Source organism: Gracilinanus agilis, chromosome 5, assembly GCF_016433145.1.
Source record: "Gracilinanus agilis isolate LMUSP501 chromosome 5, AgileGrace, whole genome shotgun sequence".
NCBI classification, from domain to species: domain Eukaryota; kingdom Metazoa; phylum Chordata; class Mammalia; order Didelphimorphia; family Didelphidae; genus Gracilinanus; species Gracilinanus agilis.
Window position 1 is genome coordinate 27,729,530 of NC_058134.1, and position 17,559 is coordinate 27,747,088.

At 41.9% G+C, this 17,559-nt stretch overlaps 1 protein-coding gene across 1 annotated transcript in view; it reads left to right on the forward strand.

Annotated features, from left to right (window-relative positions):
* NEK10 (NIMA related kinase 10) overlaps positions 1-17,290 on the forward strand; it is a 271,988-nt gene extending 254,698 nt beyond the window's left edge. The window contains exons 34-37 of the mRNA XM_044678880.1: positions 6,363-6,471; positions 9,104-9,156; positions 9,412-9,467; positions 17,206-17,290. Of these exons, the coding sequence (XP_044534815.1) occupies positions 6,363-6,471; positions 9,104-9,156; positions 9,412-9,467; positions 17,206-17,254 (267 nt within the window). The 3' untranslated portion in view covers positions 17,255-17,290. The remainder of the gene's footprint in view (positions 1-6,362; positions 6,472-9,103; positions 9,157-9,411; positions 9,468-17,205) is intronic.
* The last annotated feature ends 269 nt before the right edge of the window (positions 17,291-17,559 follow it).

Here is a 17,559-nt window from a genome sequence, read left to right on the forward strand (position 1 = left end):
ATGTCTTGGCATGGCTAGAGAGTAACCTCAAGGATTAACAATCAGTAGAGTAGATGCTCTCGTCTTGAAGGAGAAGGATGCTGCTTGCTTTGCTCTCAGTGCATTGACCCCAGCATGTGTATAGGAGAAATCTTTTGGAGGCGCCACCTTCTGTGACCCCAGGACTTTAAGTCTGATCTTGAAATGTAGAGGAGATGAGCTCTATAAATCCTCTAACCATCTTGTTCTGCTCAGGGAGCATAGTGCAGCTAAGTCTTGTGTACTTGTCCCCTGGGCCCAGCGATCCAGTCCAACTCCCTGAGGAATAAGCATCCTGCCATATGCATTTTCCCTCTCATCACTCATATTCTAATCACCATTCCAGTTCCACTCCAACTGGGATCATCCAATGGCTAGCTCGTTCTACTTTATCCTTTGTAATTCCTATTCTGTTATCTACAAATTTTCCTACATCATCAACCGGACTTCTACCATTTCATCTTCCTTCTTGGGTTAACTGAAACATGACTCTGCCTGCCATGCAATCTGTCCTACTGGTGCCATTCCTTCTCATCTCAAACTGTCCTGATAGATACCTGCTGCACTAGCCACCTAAACTGCTCCTTCCTGGCCTTTCGTGTGTCCCCTTCAGCAGCTTCCCTAATGGCCCAATGCTTGTGTCCCTAGAGATATAGTCATTGGGTCAATCCTTGATGATCAGACAGTAAAACTTCTAAAATAGGAATTTTCCTTTTGTCTAATTCTACCTTCTTAACCCTCAAACATGGGAAACTTCTTGACCTCAAACAATTTCTTTGAGGTCGTAGCTCAGCCGGACGGTTTCCAGCTCAGGGAAAATCATTATGGTTCTAACCCATCCAGGGACCCAGATCAGATGAATTGCAGAATCTCAGAGATGAAAGGGACTTTGGTGACCACCAACTCCAACTTGTTCCCAAACGGGAATCCTTTCCATAACATACCCAACAAATAACCATCTGGTGTTTGTTTGAAGATCTTCAGTCATAGGAAATCCATTACCTCCTTAGATAGCCTATTCCATTTTTAGAAGGGGCCAATTTTGGAGGGAAGTTTCTCATTAAAATGAATTGAAATCAACATTTTTGCCATCCCTTTTAAGGCAACATAAAACAAATCTAGTTACTTTTCCACTCAAGAGCCCTTCAGATTCTTAAAAACAACTATCATATTCTCCCACCCCAAACCTTCTCTTCTCCAGGTGAATCATCTCTAGCCATTATTTTGTCCCCCAGTGACATGGTCTTGAGGCTCCTCTGGACAATCTCCATCTTGTCCGTGTTCCTCCCTAACAAAGAGGACACCAAGTGAACCAGATGAGACTCCAACGGGAGTGTCTTGTCACTTCCCATGTTCTGGACAATCAGGCCTCCAGATTTTATTAGTTCTCTTGTCAACCATGTCCCATTGCAGCTTCATGTTGTCACTAAAACATCATGAACTACTGCTTTCCAGCCATGGCTTTTTTTTAATCCCACTGTAAGATTTCTGGTCTCCATGGTTACCAACGACAATTAAGTATGCTTAAAAAGCTGTCAGAAAACAAGAAAAATAGCAGGAATATCCCATAAACATAGTTTTCTATTAGAATATAATGTAATATGTTCTCAAAGTGGCATCATGCAGCCAAAGGGGATAAAGGGAAAGAAAGGAAAAATATGGCAGAAATAGAAAGAAGGGAGATAATGGAGGAATGTAGGGAAGGCAGCTGTACCTATCAAAAATCCTTTTATTTCTGTTCCCTGCTTTCATCTAAGTATTGTCCAATTTCCCTCAGATGCTGCACACAGGAAATTAGATTCTTCCTAATTTGTATATTAGTTTCAGCTCCAAGCGATACCCTTCTTTTGTGATAAGGTCACCAAGATACGGTAACATGAATTTTGGTATGAGAAAAGTTGTCATTATTTCCAGTTGTCTTTTGATGCTTTTGGTTTCTTATAAAATGTAGTTCTTTCCCTAAAACATTATAATTTAAATTATCCTTCATTACTTCAAGGAGTGTCACTCCTTCCTCTGATACAGATAGCAACTCCTCTTTGATGTAGAGGTCAGTTTTTGTGAATTACTGTCATTTGAAAAACTTCATTATCCTTGGGCCAACCTCTTGGCCATATTGACTGGTCTGGTCCTTGGACAACAGATGTCATCTGTCACAGAGTCATCCCAGCCTGCTTGAATCTGCCTGAGCCTGAGGTCTGCTACCTTCTAGAGCCTAGAGTCAGAGAATGTCTTTAATGAAGGACCTGATCAATTAACCAATTAAATACTAAAACTGCTCAATTCTCTTTAAGACAAAATCATTCAAACTCCAAGTCTAGTGGTTTGTAATGTTAGTATGGAGCGGCTAAGTGGTGCCATAGAGCACGGTGCCTTGAATCAGGAAGGACTCATCTTTCTGAGTTCAAATCTGGTCTTAGCCACTTACTGACTGTGTGACTCTGAGCAAGTCACTTCACCCTATCCGCCTCAGTTTCCTCATCTGTAAAATAACCTAGAGAAGGAAATGGAAAATCACCCTAATATCTTTGCCAAGAAAACTCCAAATGGGGTCACCAAAAAGTCAGACACAACTAAAATGGACTGAACAACAACGAAAACATATTAATGTGAGCATGTCAACATGTTTTATTTAATGTATTGATTTTTTAAGTTCAAAGGTAGAGCTAGAAGAGAAAGTACATTACCTGGTCCAAGTCCTTTGTTTGACAAATGAGGAAACTGAGATCCAAGAAGTTAGGGACTAGTTCAAGGTCATACAGGTAATAACAGTTTGGCTACTCTTAAAATTTCCAAACTAGTATTCCTTTGACCACAACACCCTGCCCACCCTTCTAAATCATTTTAGTTTCTAGGAGTTTGAGATGATTCCATACAATAGAATGATTTCTGTGCCTTCAGGGATCTAGTGCCTGAGTTGTCTTGAAATGAAGGGGCCCATTTCAAATTCTGTCAGAGATGCTTTTTGAATTGTGGGATTGTGAAATAAGCTGGAATTTGTTGTTAAAAAAGACTCACGCTCAGATGTGCATCTTCTGCTTATTATATATATGACTTTGGGCAAGTCACTTCATATCTCCAGCCTCCAATTTTCTCTTCTATTAATACGATCAAACAATGATCTCTAACGTCCCTTCTGACTAACTAGTGATTATATGATCTGATTAAATGGCTTCAAATGTGTTTGGGGCCATAGATCACCCCATTAATTGAAACAACCATATTGGGCAAAAGTTTTATCTGTTCTGGTTTGATAATAATTGAAAGAAGTGTCCCTGGCTTATCTAGTCTTACAGTATTTTCAGTTGTGTCCAAGGCATTTCTATTTGGATATTGTTTCTCATATCTGATTCTTCATTTATAGCTAAAATCTATTTCCCTTACCGACTTCCCAATCTGTGTCAATTATAGTCTCCCACCCCCCAAGTTTTTCATTTGGGAATCATCATTTACTCACCTCTGTGGTTCATGCTATCTGTGTCATCTATAAAGAAACCAAGAGCCATATTTCTATCTATTAAAGTGCCTTAGACATTTAGCCTTTGGTTTCTAGCCCCACTGACACCATCCTGGGCCATTCAATCCATCCCACATACTATTGCCAGACTACTCTTTCTTAAATTCCATGTGGATAGTGGAAGACTGGAAAGAATCCAGGAATCCAGGGGATAACTAGGAGAATGAAAGTCCTTGAGTCCATGCCTACTGTGATGGAACTAACGTGACTTAGTCTGGAAAAGAGAAGACCTGGTGGGGGCAAAGGTAGACATGAGAGCAATCAAGTTATCTGAAGGGAACTCTTTTGTCAAGTCAAGTCAACAAACATTTATTAAGCCCCGACTCTGTGCCAGTCACTGTGCTAAGTTCTTAGGATACAAAGAAAACAAAAGCAGCCCTTGCCCTCAAGGAGCTCATGTTCTAATGTAAACAGTTACACATATGATCAACCTCTCCATCTACCTCTGAGTCTCTCTTTATGGTAAATGGGAAGCAATCTTAGAGCAGTGGTTCCCAAACTTTTTTTGGCCTACCGCCCCCTTTCCAGAAAAAATATGACTTAGCCCCCTGGAAATTAATTTTTAAAATTTTGATAGCAATTAATAGGAAAGATAAATGCACTTGTGGCCATCGCCGCCTCCCTGGATTGCTGCAGCACCCACCAGGGGGCAGTAGCGCCCACTTTGGGAATCACTGTCTTAGAGGAAAAGTACTAGCAGGTGGCAGCAGGAGGGAAGGGGCTACTAGGAGACTCATCAGAAGGTAGGATTTCAGCTGAGATGTGAAGGAAGTCAGAGAAACCATGAAGGCAGAGTTTGACATCAAAGTACAGAACTCAGCACCATGGCCAGGGGCTGCAAAGAGGCCAATTCCCTCAGCACAGAAGTCTGGGCTGCCTGCCTCAGGAGCTGGTGGACTTCTCTTTATTGGAGGTCTAGACCATATTCTTTTTCGGGCATAGACCCCTGAGTTTCCTTCCAACTCTGAAATCACAATTCTGATTCTGTGAAAAATATTTCTATTTCTAGTCACTGCAAGGACCATTTGGGGAAGCCATTGCATACAAGGAGCCTTAAGATTTGTGGAGAAAGTTTGCTTTGAACCAATGTGCTAGTTATGATTTGAGATCAAGCCTACCTTGTGCTATCTGAAGGTTCTTTAGGGCTGGGGCTGACTTGTTTACAATTATATTTTTGTATTCTCAACTGCATCTGGTATAGGCCTTGTAGAGGTCCTCAATGGTTGGTTGTTGTCCTTTGTACCCAAAGAGGACCAAAGTGGCATGAGTATGTCAGGGTCCAGGTGCAGTGTATCTCACTGTGTGGGATCAGACCAATAGGAGCACCAGAAGCTCTGCCACAGGTTGGACACAAATGGCCAGGATGAACATTTGGGATGAAGATGTCTCTAAATTTATATGTCTCACTTTTTTTTTTTGGAGCTACTGCAATTCTGCTTTGCTCCTAGACTAGACTAGAGGCCCTCAATATTATTCAAATGAGTACCTTTATGGTGTCCCATACAGTGTTTACTATTTAAAAGCTACCTGTTGTTTCTTCCTATTTTATACTATTATCTGGATAGTGCCCCACTAGTTGGCAGTCACCATTATTTCAGGTGTCCTTAAATGCCCTGAATGAATGAATGAATCAAAGAAAAACATTTTTACAACATGTGTGTGCCAAGAGCTATGTTCAGTGTTCTAAGGACAGAAATAAGAAAGTGAGAAAGTTCCTGCTCTCGGCAAGCTTCCATTCTAAAGGGAAGAAGGAGGAGAACTCCTAGCATTCATAAAGTACTTTCAGGTTTCCCAAAGAACATGTCAAGATTTAAGAAAAGTTCAGACACCTGCCTTCTTTCTGCCTAGAGGCTGTTTTTTGGGTAGCTTGGAATCTGGCAGAGGTAAGGGCTTTGGGGATATCCAGTGCCCAATATACCTGAAGGAAACAATGTGCCCAGGAGTTGTGAATCAGGTCTATGCCCCTAAAAGGGAGAGGCAGGGTTTGATTCCCATTGCACTGTCTGAAAGTACAGCTCATGGCTGGTTTGTGCCTATGAACTCACATTAAAGACGGATTAACTTGAAAAAAATGAAATGACTCCAGCACCACAGCTGGTTGGCACCCATGGTGGAAAGAGAGGTGAGAAACTGTTATTTAAAAGCCAAGGAGGCAGCCAGAAGATCCGCTAGTGGAAAAGAGGATTCAGTAACGGCTGCCTTCATAAGTTCTGTCACGTAGCAAATCGCTTTGCCTCACATCAGGCCTAGGTTCAAAGCGAGACGAGAAAAATGTTTCTAGACAAAAATTAGCTAATAGCAATTGGAAGAATTGTATTTAAAAAAATGTCGTTTCTCCCAGTCTAGCATTGCTCAGAGAAGGTGAATGAAAGAAAGTGTGGTTCAGGCTAAATAGATTGTTTTGTTGAATAACTGACTTTTCATTCTCCCACTTCTGATAAAACTAACCCTTTGGGCTTATAGCTCCACGCCATTCTATTTCTGCCCACTTAAAAATTTGGCTTTCATGAAATATAATGTTTTGGGGACTTTTCCCCCATGTGACCAGGGACTCGTCTAGCTTGCTTTGACTATAATTTGGCTGCCTCCAATTTCTGATAAGCACCTCTGGAAGAAGGAAGATGTTTTCTTATCTATTTACAAGATTCTGAAAACTACAGAGCTCTGACTCTCCTATGCATGAATGAGAAGAGATGAAAAGCCCTCCATATCTCATCCCATTTGGACCTGAGAAAATTGTTTTGCTCATGCTTTTATTTAAACATTTTTTATTATAAGATATTTTATTTTTCCCAATTACCTGCTCATACTTTATTTTGCTTTTCAGCTGTCCCAGGGATCTCCAGAGCCAATCGAACCCAACTTTTTTACAGCAGATTGTCATTTGTTACTGCACTCATCAGGTGGAAATACCCTATCCCCAAATGACAGGACAGGTAATGATTTTGTGATAAGGACATACTTTGAAATCTACTTTTCTGCTAGGAAATATGCTGTTTTGATTGGCAGTTTTTCAGAAAAGAAAATTTAGCTTGTAAAGAAAAGAAAATGGAACCATTTCTTGACTATCCATGGCAACCAGGAGGATGGGATAAAATAAGAAAATAGAGATATTGTTTCCAATTCAAACTCATAGAAAATGACCCCACATTCTTTTAACCCATGTGTTTAGCCTTCATACTTTTCCTCTGATGTTTATTACCTGAGGGAGCCCAGGCAAAGTCCCTCATCTTCAGTTAGCTCACCTGTAAAATGAGAGAGCTGAGCTAGCTGGCCCCTGTGGTTCCTTCCATTAGCATCCTCTGTTCCTTGGTCACCAGTGCATTTATTGGTGTTACAGACGTAATAGAGAGTTCAGTCGGTTTGATTTGCTTCTCTTCTTTCTCTTGTTCACTCTGTGATGGAAATGTCAATGAGGTGAAATGCCTAAGAGATGGAGGGAAAGGTGGGGCTTGGCAGGCCCTGAACAATTTGAAGCTGCCTGGGAGAATTTGGACAAAAGACCTACTGGAATTGGTTCTGAACATTATCTCCTGCATGGCTTTAGCACTCACGTGGCTGTGAGAAGGAGCTCCGAGATTCAGACAGATCCTTCCCTAGTTTATATATATATATATATATACATATACATNGGAGCCCAGGCAAAGTCCCTCATCTTCAGTTAGCTCACCTGTAAAATGAGAGAGCTGAGCTAGCTGGCCCCTGTGGTTCCTTCCATTAGCATCCTCTGTTCCTTGGTCACCAGTGCATTTATTGGTGTTACAGACGTAATAGAGAGTTCAGTCGGTTTGATTTGCTTCTCTTCTTTCTCTTGTTCACTCTGTGATGGAAATGTCAATGAGGTGAAATGCCTAAGAGATGGAGGGAAAGGTGGGGCTTGGCAGGCCCTGAACAATTTGAAGCTGCCTGGGAGAATTTGGACAAAAGACCTACTGGAATTGGTTCTGAACATTATCTCCTGCATGGCTTTAGCACTCACGTGGCTGTGAGAAGGAGCTCCGAGATTCAGACAGATCCTTCCCTAGTTTATATATATATATATATATCTTTTTTAACTTTTTAAACCCTTAACTTCTGTGTATCGGCTCCTAGGTGGAAGAGTGGAAGGGTGGGCAATGGGGGTCAAGTGACTTGCCCAGGGTCACCCAGCTGGGAAGAGTCTGAGGCCAGATTTGAACCTAGGACCTCCCCTCTCTAGGCCTGACTCTCCATCCACTGAGTTACCCAGCTGACCCCCTTCCCTAGTTTTTGATACTTTCTGGCCTGGCTTCATTTCCTCTGAAATCAAATTAAAAAAAAAAATGTCCATCCTGCTGGACTTGGAAAGCATGAGGGGTTTTGTTGTGCCTCACATGTCAGACAAATCAGCTGCTCCTCAAAGGACAAATTTCCCCCTGGGATTTGTTGTAGCATTTCCTCGATAGTCTTAGTCTTGGGTAAAGTTAATTGGTGGGGCCCAGGTTCTAAAGTGAGGAACATGGGGAAGCCAACAGGCCCTCAGGTCAAGCTCATGCAGGGAACAAAGCAGGCTGCCCCTGGAGAGCTGATCCTGGTTATGTCAAAGGCAAATGAATGGGCTTCAGGCCCGAGATGCTCCTTAAAACAGCAGCTCTGAGGACAGAAAGGACCCCAATCTTTTCTTTTTTGAGGGCTTTTTAGACTCCCCTCAGGCAGAGTGACCCACCCCTGCCTTCCCCACCTCAGCCTCCTGGGTTCCAGAAGGAGGTGCAGGTCTATTATGCCACAGCCACCTGGGAGAAAGAGCCAAGAACAGGACTGTCAGGGGTTGGGTTTTGTTTGTAAACTGGCTTTGAGGCCCCTCTAGGCAACTATACAAAAGGCTCAGCTGTCTTTCATCATACACCTCCGTCCCCCTTGATTTCCTCCAAATTCTTTTTCTACCGAGTGTACGCTTCATTTGTGTGCCTTATGGGTTACATTGGGTTTCTGTAGTTAAGCAAAGCAGTCCATAACAGCCTGGGCCTGTGAATCAGCCTCTATTTTATTTACTTAGCAATGGGTAAGAAGTTTATTTTTTCAACAGAAATTCCTTCTTCAACTTTTCCTATTACCATTATGATTGTTCACTTTCATCATTAAAAAATTACTCTCTAGAAATGGGAGGTCCTAGGTTCAAATCTGGCCTCAGACACTTCCCAGCTGTGTGACCCTGGGCAAGTCACTTGACCCCCATTGCCCACCCTTACCACTCTTCCACCTAGGAGCCAATACACAGAAGTTAAGGGTTTAAAAAAAATACTCTGGGGGCCAGCTGGGTGGCTCAGTGGATTGATTGCCAAGCCCAGAGACAGGAGGTCCTGGGTTCAAATGTGACCTCAGACACTTCCTAGTTAGCTATGTGACCCTGGGCAAGTCATTTAACCCCCCTGCCTAGCTCTTACTGCTCTTCTGCCTTAGAACCAATACATAGTAAGACAGAAGGTAAGAGTTTTAAAAAATTTGCTCTGTTCTCCCTATTATTGTGTTCTAATTGCTATGAAATTTTCACTCAACCTTAGCCAGACTTCCAATGTTCAGTTATCTGATATCATCATTTAACTATTTCAGGACTTCCTAACAGCTTTGATCTGGAGGAGGGAATAACCTACGAACAGATGCAGGTCAGGCTTGTATGTTGCCCCTGAACAATTCTATGATGATGATGTTGTTGTTGTTGATGTTGTTGTTGATGTTGTTGATGTTGTTGTTGTTGATGTTGTTGATGTTGTTGTTGATGTTGTTGTTGTTGTTGTTGTTGTTGTTGTTGTTGTTGTTGTTGTTGTTGTTGTTGTTGTTGTTGTTGTTGTTGTTGTTGTCGGCGGCGGCTCTTCACTGAGAGAGCAATGGTGACTGACCTGCATTTCCTTCAACTCTAGACTGTGATTGAAGAGGTCTTAGAAGAAAGTGGCTATTACAATTTTACTTCTAACAGGTGAGATCCGGCATTTACTTTAAAAATAGGAAATATGATCGGGATAGTTGAATGATGTATCTGATTTATGTCTTCAGTTCCAGCTTTCTTTTTCCATTTTTATTGAAAATCATTTTTTAAAAAAGATATTGGCCTGGACTAGATAAAACCCTGGATAAAAAGAGATTTCTGGCATCCCTTTGTGTGAATGCAGCTGCCGCATTCTCTATTGAAACGGAACAATAATGATTGCTTAGTTACAATTTTACCTCATTACTCTTCTTCCATAAAAAAAAAAAATAATAATAATAAATGGAATTAAATAAAAGGCACTTCCACACCAGGCATTTTATCAGGAGCTTGTTTCTCTCATTCTTCTTCATGGACTGTAAATTCATGTTGCCAAAACCCAAAATAGCATGCTTTGCTCCTATTTAGAAATCACACAAGCTAAAAAAAGGACCGAGTGTGAAGAATTTAAGATATGCTTTTTGGGAAGGGGAAAGGTCGCAATTATGGATAGCCATCATCTCAATATAGTGAAAAATTGTAGGGTTATTTGAGTTGTAGGCCAGTGTTCAGTTCTAAGTATTGTCTGTGATCTACAAAGATTCTACTAGTGTCTTGTTTTGCTTCTCCAAACAATCTATCACTCCTTTTTTTTTTTAACCCTTCCCTTCCATCTTGGAATCAGCACTGTGTATTGGTTCCAAGGCAGAAGAGCAGTAAAGGCTAGGCAATGGGGATGAAGTGACTTGCCCAGGGTCACACAGCTAGGAAGTGTCTGAGGTCAGATTTGAACCATTCTATCACTTTTAACTGGCACCAGTAGGTCAATTTCCTAGCTTCATAGAACTTTAGACCCTCAAATTCAGCTAGTCCAAGGCTCTTAATTTAATTCATGGATTGTTGTTTGTATGTTGTCTCTCCCGTTTGACCATAAGCTTCTTGAGAGCACAAATGATCTTTTACCTTTCTTGGTATCATCCCAAGTACTTGGTATACAGTAGACACTTACTATAGTAAGTATATACTATAATCACCTTGTCTCAGCGTTCACACTGAATCCACTCACCAAAAGTCATTGATGCCCTTAGCAGCATATTCATTTACCAGTATAACTTGGTGTGAAATTTCATCATTGCACCCAGGAAGGATATAAGACTGGGCCCTTCCAGGCTGACACATCCGACTCCCCACCCCTTGTCTCTCCTCCACCCCCCAACCCCCCAAAAAAAGAAAGAAAAGCTCTTTAAGGACATTAGATGTTTTGTTTATTTTTTTTTTTAATCTTTGGAGAGATGGCTAAATTCTTGGCTGCTCTTATCTCTTCTCTGCAAAGATTTTCTCATGAGCCTCACATGTCTAAGATTACTCAACTACTATCTTGGTTTGATGATTTATTTCCAAAATACTATTTCTATAAATGTGGATTTGTTATGATTGTTCAGAGAAGGGATGAGTAATTCTTGTTCTCCAAAGATATATCGTTAGAAGAAATTACCACCACCACCCACCCACCTTCCCTGGATTGTTGGTTGAATAATTGACTTTTCCTTTCTATTCAGCACAGTCCCCAAATACAGCACTAATACAAATTGTTCCTCTGAGGCTTCTCTGGATGACACCAGCCTCCCGTGGCCTTGGTTCTAAATGCCTCCTGACTGGAAGCTGGAATCTGCCTAAACTTTCAATAGAAGGAAGGCACACATGAATCCCAGGCCCATATTGTTCACAAAACCCAGAAGAAATAACAAAACTGAAGCTTGCTGCCGGTGGCTTCCATTTATAGGCTGCCTATAGCATCCCAGAGAAAGCTGTTTGCAGCAGGGTTGAAACCTGTAGAATTTAGTATCAAAGATAGGAGACATTGGTTTGGGGAAGTTACGTAGTACAGTGGATAGAATGCTGGGTCTAGAGTCAGGAATACTCATCTTCCTGAGTTCATTGCAGCCTCAGACACTTACTAGCTGAGTGACCCTGGGCCAGTCACTTCACTGTTGGTCTCAGTTTCCTCACCTGTAAAATGAGCTAGAGAAGGAAATGGATCTCTGCCAAGAAAACCCCAAATAAGATCATGAAGAGTCAGACTGTAGTGATTAAAATTAATATACAAAATACTAAATATTATATTTATAAATTTTTATTAATAATAAACTAACATAAAAAGCTAACTAAAAGGTACTAACAACCCATTCCCAAGAGCAAAAGAGAAAGAAAGAGGAGTTACAGCCAACCATAAAACAATAACATGACCACACAAACACGGAGGCACAGGAGAGATTAAAGGGAATTTTGGGAAATACTAAGGGACTTATGGGGGATGCAGTCCAAGGTTCAAAATCTCCATTTATACAAGACACAATGACTGGATGACAGCTGGCAGTGATTAGCCAAGTAGCCTGGAGCAAGTCACTCTTTCTCCAATGATTTTTTTTCTCCCCTTTTGATTAGAAAGATTACTTTCTTTACCTTCTTCATACAGAAAATGAGAACTAGGCAATATCTAAGGTTCTCTCCAACGCTAAAGACCTATAATTCTGTGACTGCAATGAGAGTGCCTAGAGGAGCTTTGTAACTTGTCAAAAAATGAAATATATAATTTTTATGCATTTAGGGAAATTATAGATGCCTCTTTTCAATCCCATAATTTTAAATACTTTTTAAAAATTACTGGTCATGGGTAGGGGTGCAGCTGAATGCTTCAGTGGATCAAAAACCAGGCCTAGAGATGGTTGACACTTCCTAGATGTGTGACCCTGGGCAAGTCATTTAACCCCCATTGCCCAGCCCTTACTGCTCTTCTGCCTTGGAACCAATACATAGTATTGATTCTAAGACAGAAGGTAAGGGCTTAAAAAAATAGAGGCCATGATATATACAACCAGATTGCAGTTTTTGTCTAGAACAGTAGTTTCAAACTCAAATAATAATTGGTTTTAACTTAAAGCACTAATCTACTATGCACTACTAATCAATATAAATCAATATAAAGGACTCCCTATGTACCATGCATTGTGTTCATTGCTGGGCATACCAAGAAGGCATAAAACCAAACTCCACTCTCAGGAAACTAAGCAGCCCAGTAAATAGTGCTGGGCCTGGATTCAGACAGACCTGAGATCAAATCCAACTTTAGACACTGACTGTGTGGCCCTGAGTCAGTCACTTAACTGTTTTCTGCTTCATTTTCTTCAGCTCTAACATGGTGATAATAACAGTGCCCATCTTACAGAGTTGTTGTAAAGTGCTTAGCACAGTGTGTGGCATATAGAGTAAGTGCTTAATGTGTGCTTGTTCCCATCCTTCCCTCTGAGCTCATAGATGATGGGGAAGACAACACGTACACAATTACATACGTACAAGATATTCTTTGATGGCCATTAGAGAGACCTGCAGTTCTAATTCCATTTATATTTGATTTGGGGGGTTGAAGGCTGCTCACTGTGATTTGGGGGCCTGGTGGGAGCCTGAAGCTGCCCGTGGACTTGGGGTGTGCTTCGAGATCCTCATTCTAGAACACCCAGAGAAGGGAACCATTTCCCCTCTCTGAGAAAGAGCTGCTGGATGTGCTATGTCATCAGGATTCTAACTGGATGGAATGTAAAACCTGACAAATAGGATCAGGTTCAAATAATGAGCTGGTCAGAGATTTGTTTTTATTTGCTCCCAGGCTCACCTCCCTTCCCTTTTCCCCTCCGGGCTTTTTATAGCCTCTGCAGCCCCTGGGCAGGATATTTCTTGGGAGCTAATGGCTCCCTGGGAACAGTAACCCTTGACTCTGCCTAAAGCCAGCAGCTGTTTCCAGGTGGCCATCAACTGCAAAGAAATGGGACAGGTTCTAAATAGGAATAGCTAATTATCCATAAACTGGGAAAAATACAGCATCCAAATTTTTCAAAACAAGATCAGCTCTCACTCTGGGGTTTTCCCTATAGACCAACTCTGAAAGCACCTTAAGGAGAGGGAGATGCTTTTTAAAACCTCACATGCAGTTTAGAAATGTGTTCCCCCTTATTTCCAGCCCAAGAGAAATGTTTCTACTGTTGCCCACTCAGATCCCCTATAAGGGTTTGATAGAGGTCATGTGATACAGATGAGCATTGGATTCAAGTCCTGATTCTTCTTTGGCCTTGTTCTAAGACCGTAGAATGAGGGGGCTGGACTCTGTGGCCTTCAAGGACCCTTTTGGCTCTCTAGCTATGAGCCTCTAATCTATGATCTTACTTTACAAGATCATAGCATTGGCTTCATGTAAACTGGACCAGGCTAAGCCTTGTTAAATGCCCAATTGTGAGAGGTCCTAAAGAAACACTCTAAAGGGGGGATTTGAGAAGCCCCGTCCTAGCGGATGTTGCCTTCTGGAAGTTTGCGGTTCAAGACAAGTAGCATCAAAGAACACGAAGGGGAGGCATGATTGAACAATAACGTTTTTTACAAAGAAAGAATAGGCTCATTGAAGGGCTGGAGGACAAAGCAAACCCAGGCTTCCTGGCATCACTAGGATTTCCATGTTCTGATCCAAAGGTCCTGGGGAAAACCATGCAGTCTCTTATCTTAGCAAACTGGGAAGGCTTGGGAAAGGGGAGGAAATTGTTCATCTCTAAATCAATAAGCAGCCTGGCTTACTGGCTAGAGTATTGCTGGTCTTGAGCCGGGAAGACCTGGGTTCAAAACTCATCTCTGATGCTCACTAGTTATGTGAACCTTGAGGCAGACCACTCAGTAGGGCTCCATTCCTAAATCAGCAGATATTTTGAAATCTGGATTAGTGGAGAGAGTTCTCCTACCAGGGGGCTAAAAATCACAAGTCCATTCTTCTCAAGTAACTGGGCACAGTGTACCTGCCTCACGGGGAAGATGTTCAGAGAGAGAAAATTACTTTGGAATTGCCGTGAGTGGTACAAGGAAAAGAGCCACAGACCAAGGCTTAGAGGACTTGGCTTCCAGCTGTGTGTTTGAAAATGATGCCCAATCCCTACCAGCCTCTTTTAAATGGGAGAGGCAGGCTTCTCCATAAGCAGGGACCTACGTTACTTCCAAGGCCCCCTCCGGCTCCCATCAAGATTTTGAACAATTGAGCCTGATGTGAGCATAGGAGGAAAGGAGAGAAGTCGGCTAGCATTGGCCAGAGATTTATTAAATGCCCACCATGTGCCAAGGACTGTGCCAGGAGCTGGAACACAAAGACAAAAACATGTCATAATCTTTGCCTTCAGAGAAGTGTTTTTCATCTTTCTTTGTATTCCAGAATTTAGTTCAGTCCCTGCTTAATAAATACTTGTTGATTTAATTTGAAAAAAAATGTCTTTGCCTCCAGGAAGCTAATATTAGAACCAATAAGGAGAGAGAGAGAGAGAGATCAATCTGCACATAGATTCATGTATATACATACAGAATAAATATAAATTGAATATAGACCCACTTACATACAGAATGCATACATTGCTCTATATAGGAGCATCAGAATATGTCCACATATCTATATACTCTCTATATGTAAAGAGAGACTTGTAGATAGAAATACAGACATAGATAAATAGAGCAATGCCTGGGCCAAGTTGACTTTTATGCTCACATCTGAATACTTTCAGGAAGGGACCGAAGGCGATTTGGAGCTAGAGATAGTCTAGGGAAAAGAGAAGAAGGACTGTTGGCCATGATGGTTACTTTAGCATTTAACAAGCATTTCCTAAGTGCTGATAACGTGCCAGGTGCCATTCTGGGCCTTGCGGGTTCAAATACAACAAAGGAAATCATCTCTGCTTCTCACAGGGTTTACGGTCCAAGAGGACAGGAGGTGGGGGGACAAGCAGTACGCACTGAAGTAGATTCAGGTTAAATATAAAGCAAATCTAAGGTAGTTTGGGAGGGGAGAGCTCTAGCGATGGGGATCAAGAAAGGCTTTGTGGTTGAAGATGGTGCTTGAACTGAATCATCAGGGAAAGAGTGACCTCAAGGGTTTAAGGGACAATGGCTGAGGGATTCGGCTTGCTAGGCTCACCCTTAGCAGAACTCAGAGCAGCGGGGAGAAGCGTCAGAAAAGGCAGGTCTAGGTTTGACCTGGAGAAAGGCTTGTTCTAACAGGGAGAGCTGTCCAAAGGTGCAGCAGATTGCCTCCATTTCCTGATACTTTGAGCCACATGGACAACCATGTGTTGGGAGTGCTAGAGGTTCTTTGTCTGGTCTGTTGGCTGTAGGGTGAAGAGAGTTCATTTCTATGTTATATAATTTGAGGAGTCCAAAAGGCCTTTGGAGACCTCGAGGAATCTAAAATTCATTTTGGATGAAGGCACTGGGAGCCTCTTTTAAGACAAAGTTTTCTTCTCAGAGATGGTAACCCATGAAGCTTATCTCATATAGCATATATCATTTAGGATTCATTTACTAGATCAAAGTTAGAGAGCAGCCTCTGAGGGAAAAGGTTCCCAAGTTAAGATATTTTGATATTTTCGTTGGAAGGAAATAAGGAAAGAGGGGATAAGACAGTGGTTTAGAGGAGAAAATAGTATCAGTGAAGTATCTAAAATATGATGTAGATGTTGGGGAGGATAGATCCAGGTGAGGTGAAACAGTGCATGAATCAAATAGACTGGGATGCCCCAACCAAAGTTAGCTAGTTTCACCATTTTTCCTTTGGGGGCTCTTCCCAAAACAATAGCTTACATTTATAGGGCATATCCAGGTCTACAATGGGGTGACCTTCTAGCCCTGAAGGTAAATGGTGTATGTATTATCCCCATTTTAGAGATTAAAAAATGAGCTGCAAGAGATGTCCCTGGTGAAACAGCTAGGGCTCTTCTAACCCTGAAAATAAATAATCTATATACTATCCCCATCTTAGAGATGAATAAATAAGCTACAAGGAATGTCCCTAATGAAATACAAAAATATATTAAGACCAAGATTCAAACCCAGATCTTCTGCCTCAGGTTTCTCTGCCACCATCTTCATTGACTATGAACTCCAAAACTATTACTATTGAACTCTTGTGCACCTCCATATTTAATTACCAATCATTAAGACAATAGAGATCTCCCACCAAGAAAAGAGCCTTGCTTTTCTCTATTTCCTATTTGGTGCTATTGTTGTATAGAATCCTGTCAGATTATGTACAATTAGAGAAGATAATCTATGTGGAATCTATATCGAATGGAATACACATACGAACCTTAAAATGAGCTCCAGGATTCTTTTATGATGGGGAAAAAATTGCAAGCCATTTATTGAGTCTCAGCAAGGTGCTAAGCCCCAATGGAGCATTCTTGGCCCAGCAGGCACAGCTCCCTCTGCACAGTTTCATTTGCAAAAATGACTTGTTCAGCAAGTAAAAACCCACACCCACAGGCATTCAAATATCTGTCAGTCCCTCGAACTGTTATTCTCCGTGTAAATGAACAACAGACTCGACCTCTTCCTTTCAGAAGTGAAAAGATTGTTCTTTTTCAGACATTTTCCTTGCTATCATCACAGATCTTTTCATTCATGGTTTCCCATGAAGAGTTCCCCTTAAAATGGAACTTGAGAGTTTGAAAAGAATTTTCCTCCCATGTGGGTAATACAAAGAGTCTATCTCTAAGAAGATGGGGGCTGAGAGGGTAAATATGGCGACCACGAGTCATGGGCAGGGACTTCAACCTCCCTCCTCTGACTCCCAGTCCAAGATTCCTTCAGCAGGGAGGCAGGGCTGTGTCTCCTAGTGTAAGCAAGGAAGTGTAAACTCGAGTACTTCTCACTAGAGAGATTCTTTTCCTTGTAGGTATCATTCCTATCCATGGGGAACGAAGAACTATCCGAGTAAAAGATGAAAACCCCGCGTGGGAGTGGACGGGGTTTGTTTTTCCCAATGAAGTTAGCCCGCCAGGACTTCAGTTATTAACCACGGGATGGCCAAAGGCAAAAGCTCTGCCTGAAGGGTATCGAAGACGAGAAACAAATGCTGAAATGAATCGTGGCCCTCTTTCTGGGGTCTCTGCGGCTGCCATCCACAGCCCCTCCGTTTCCAGTCTCCGCCCCTGGCACGGGTCCAGGCACCTCCGTTCCTGCCACTCACTCAGAACGCTGCAAGTTTCCTTTGCCGGGAGGAAACATTCATCCACGGAACTTTCTTCCA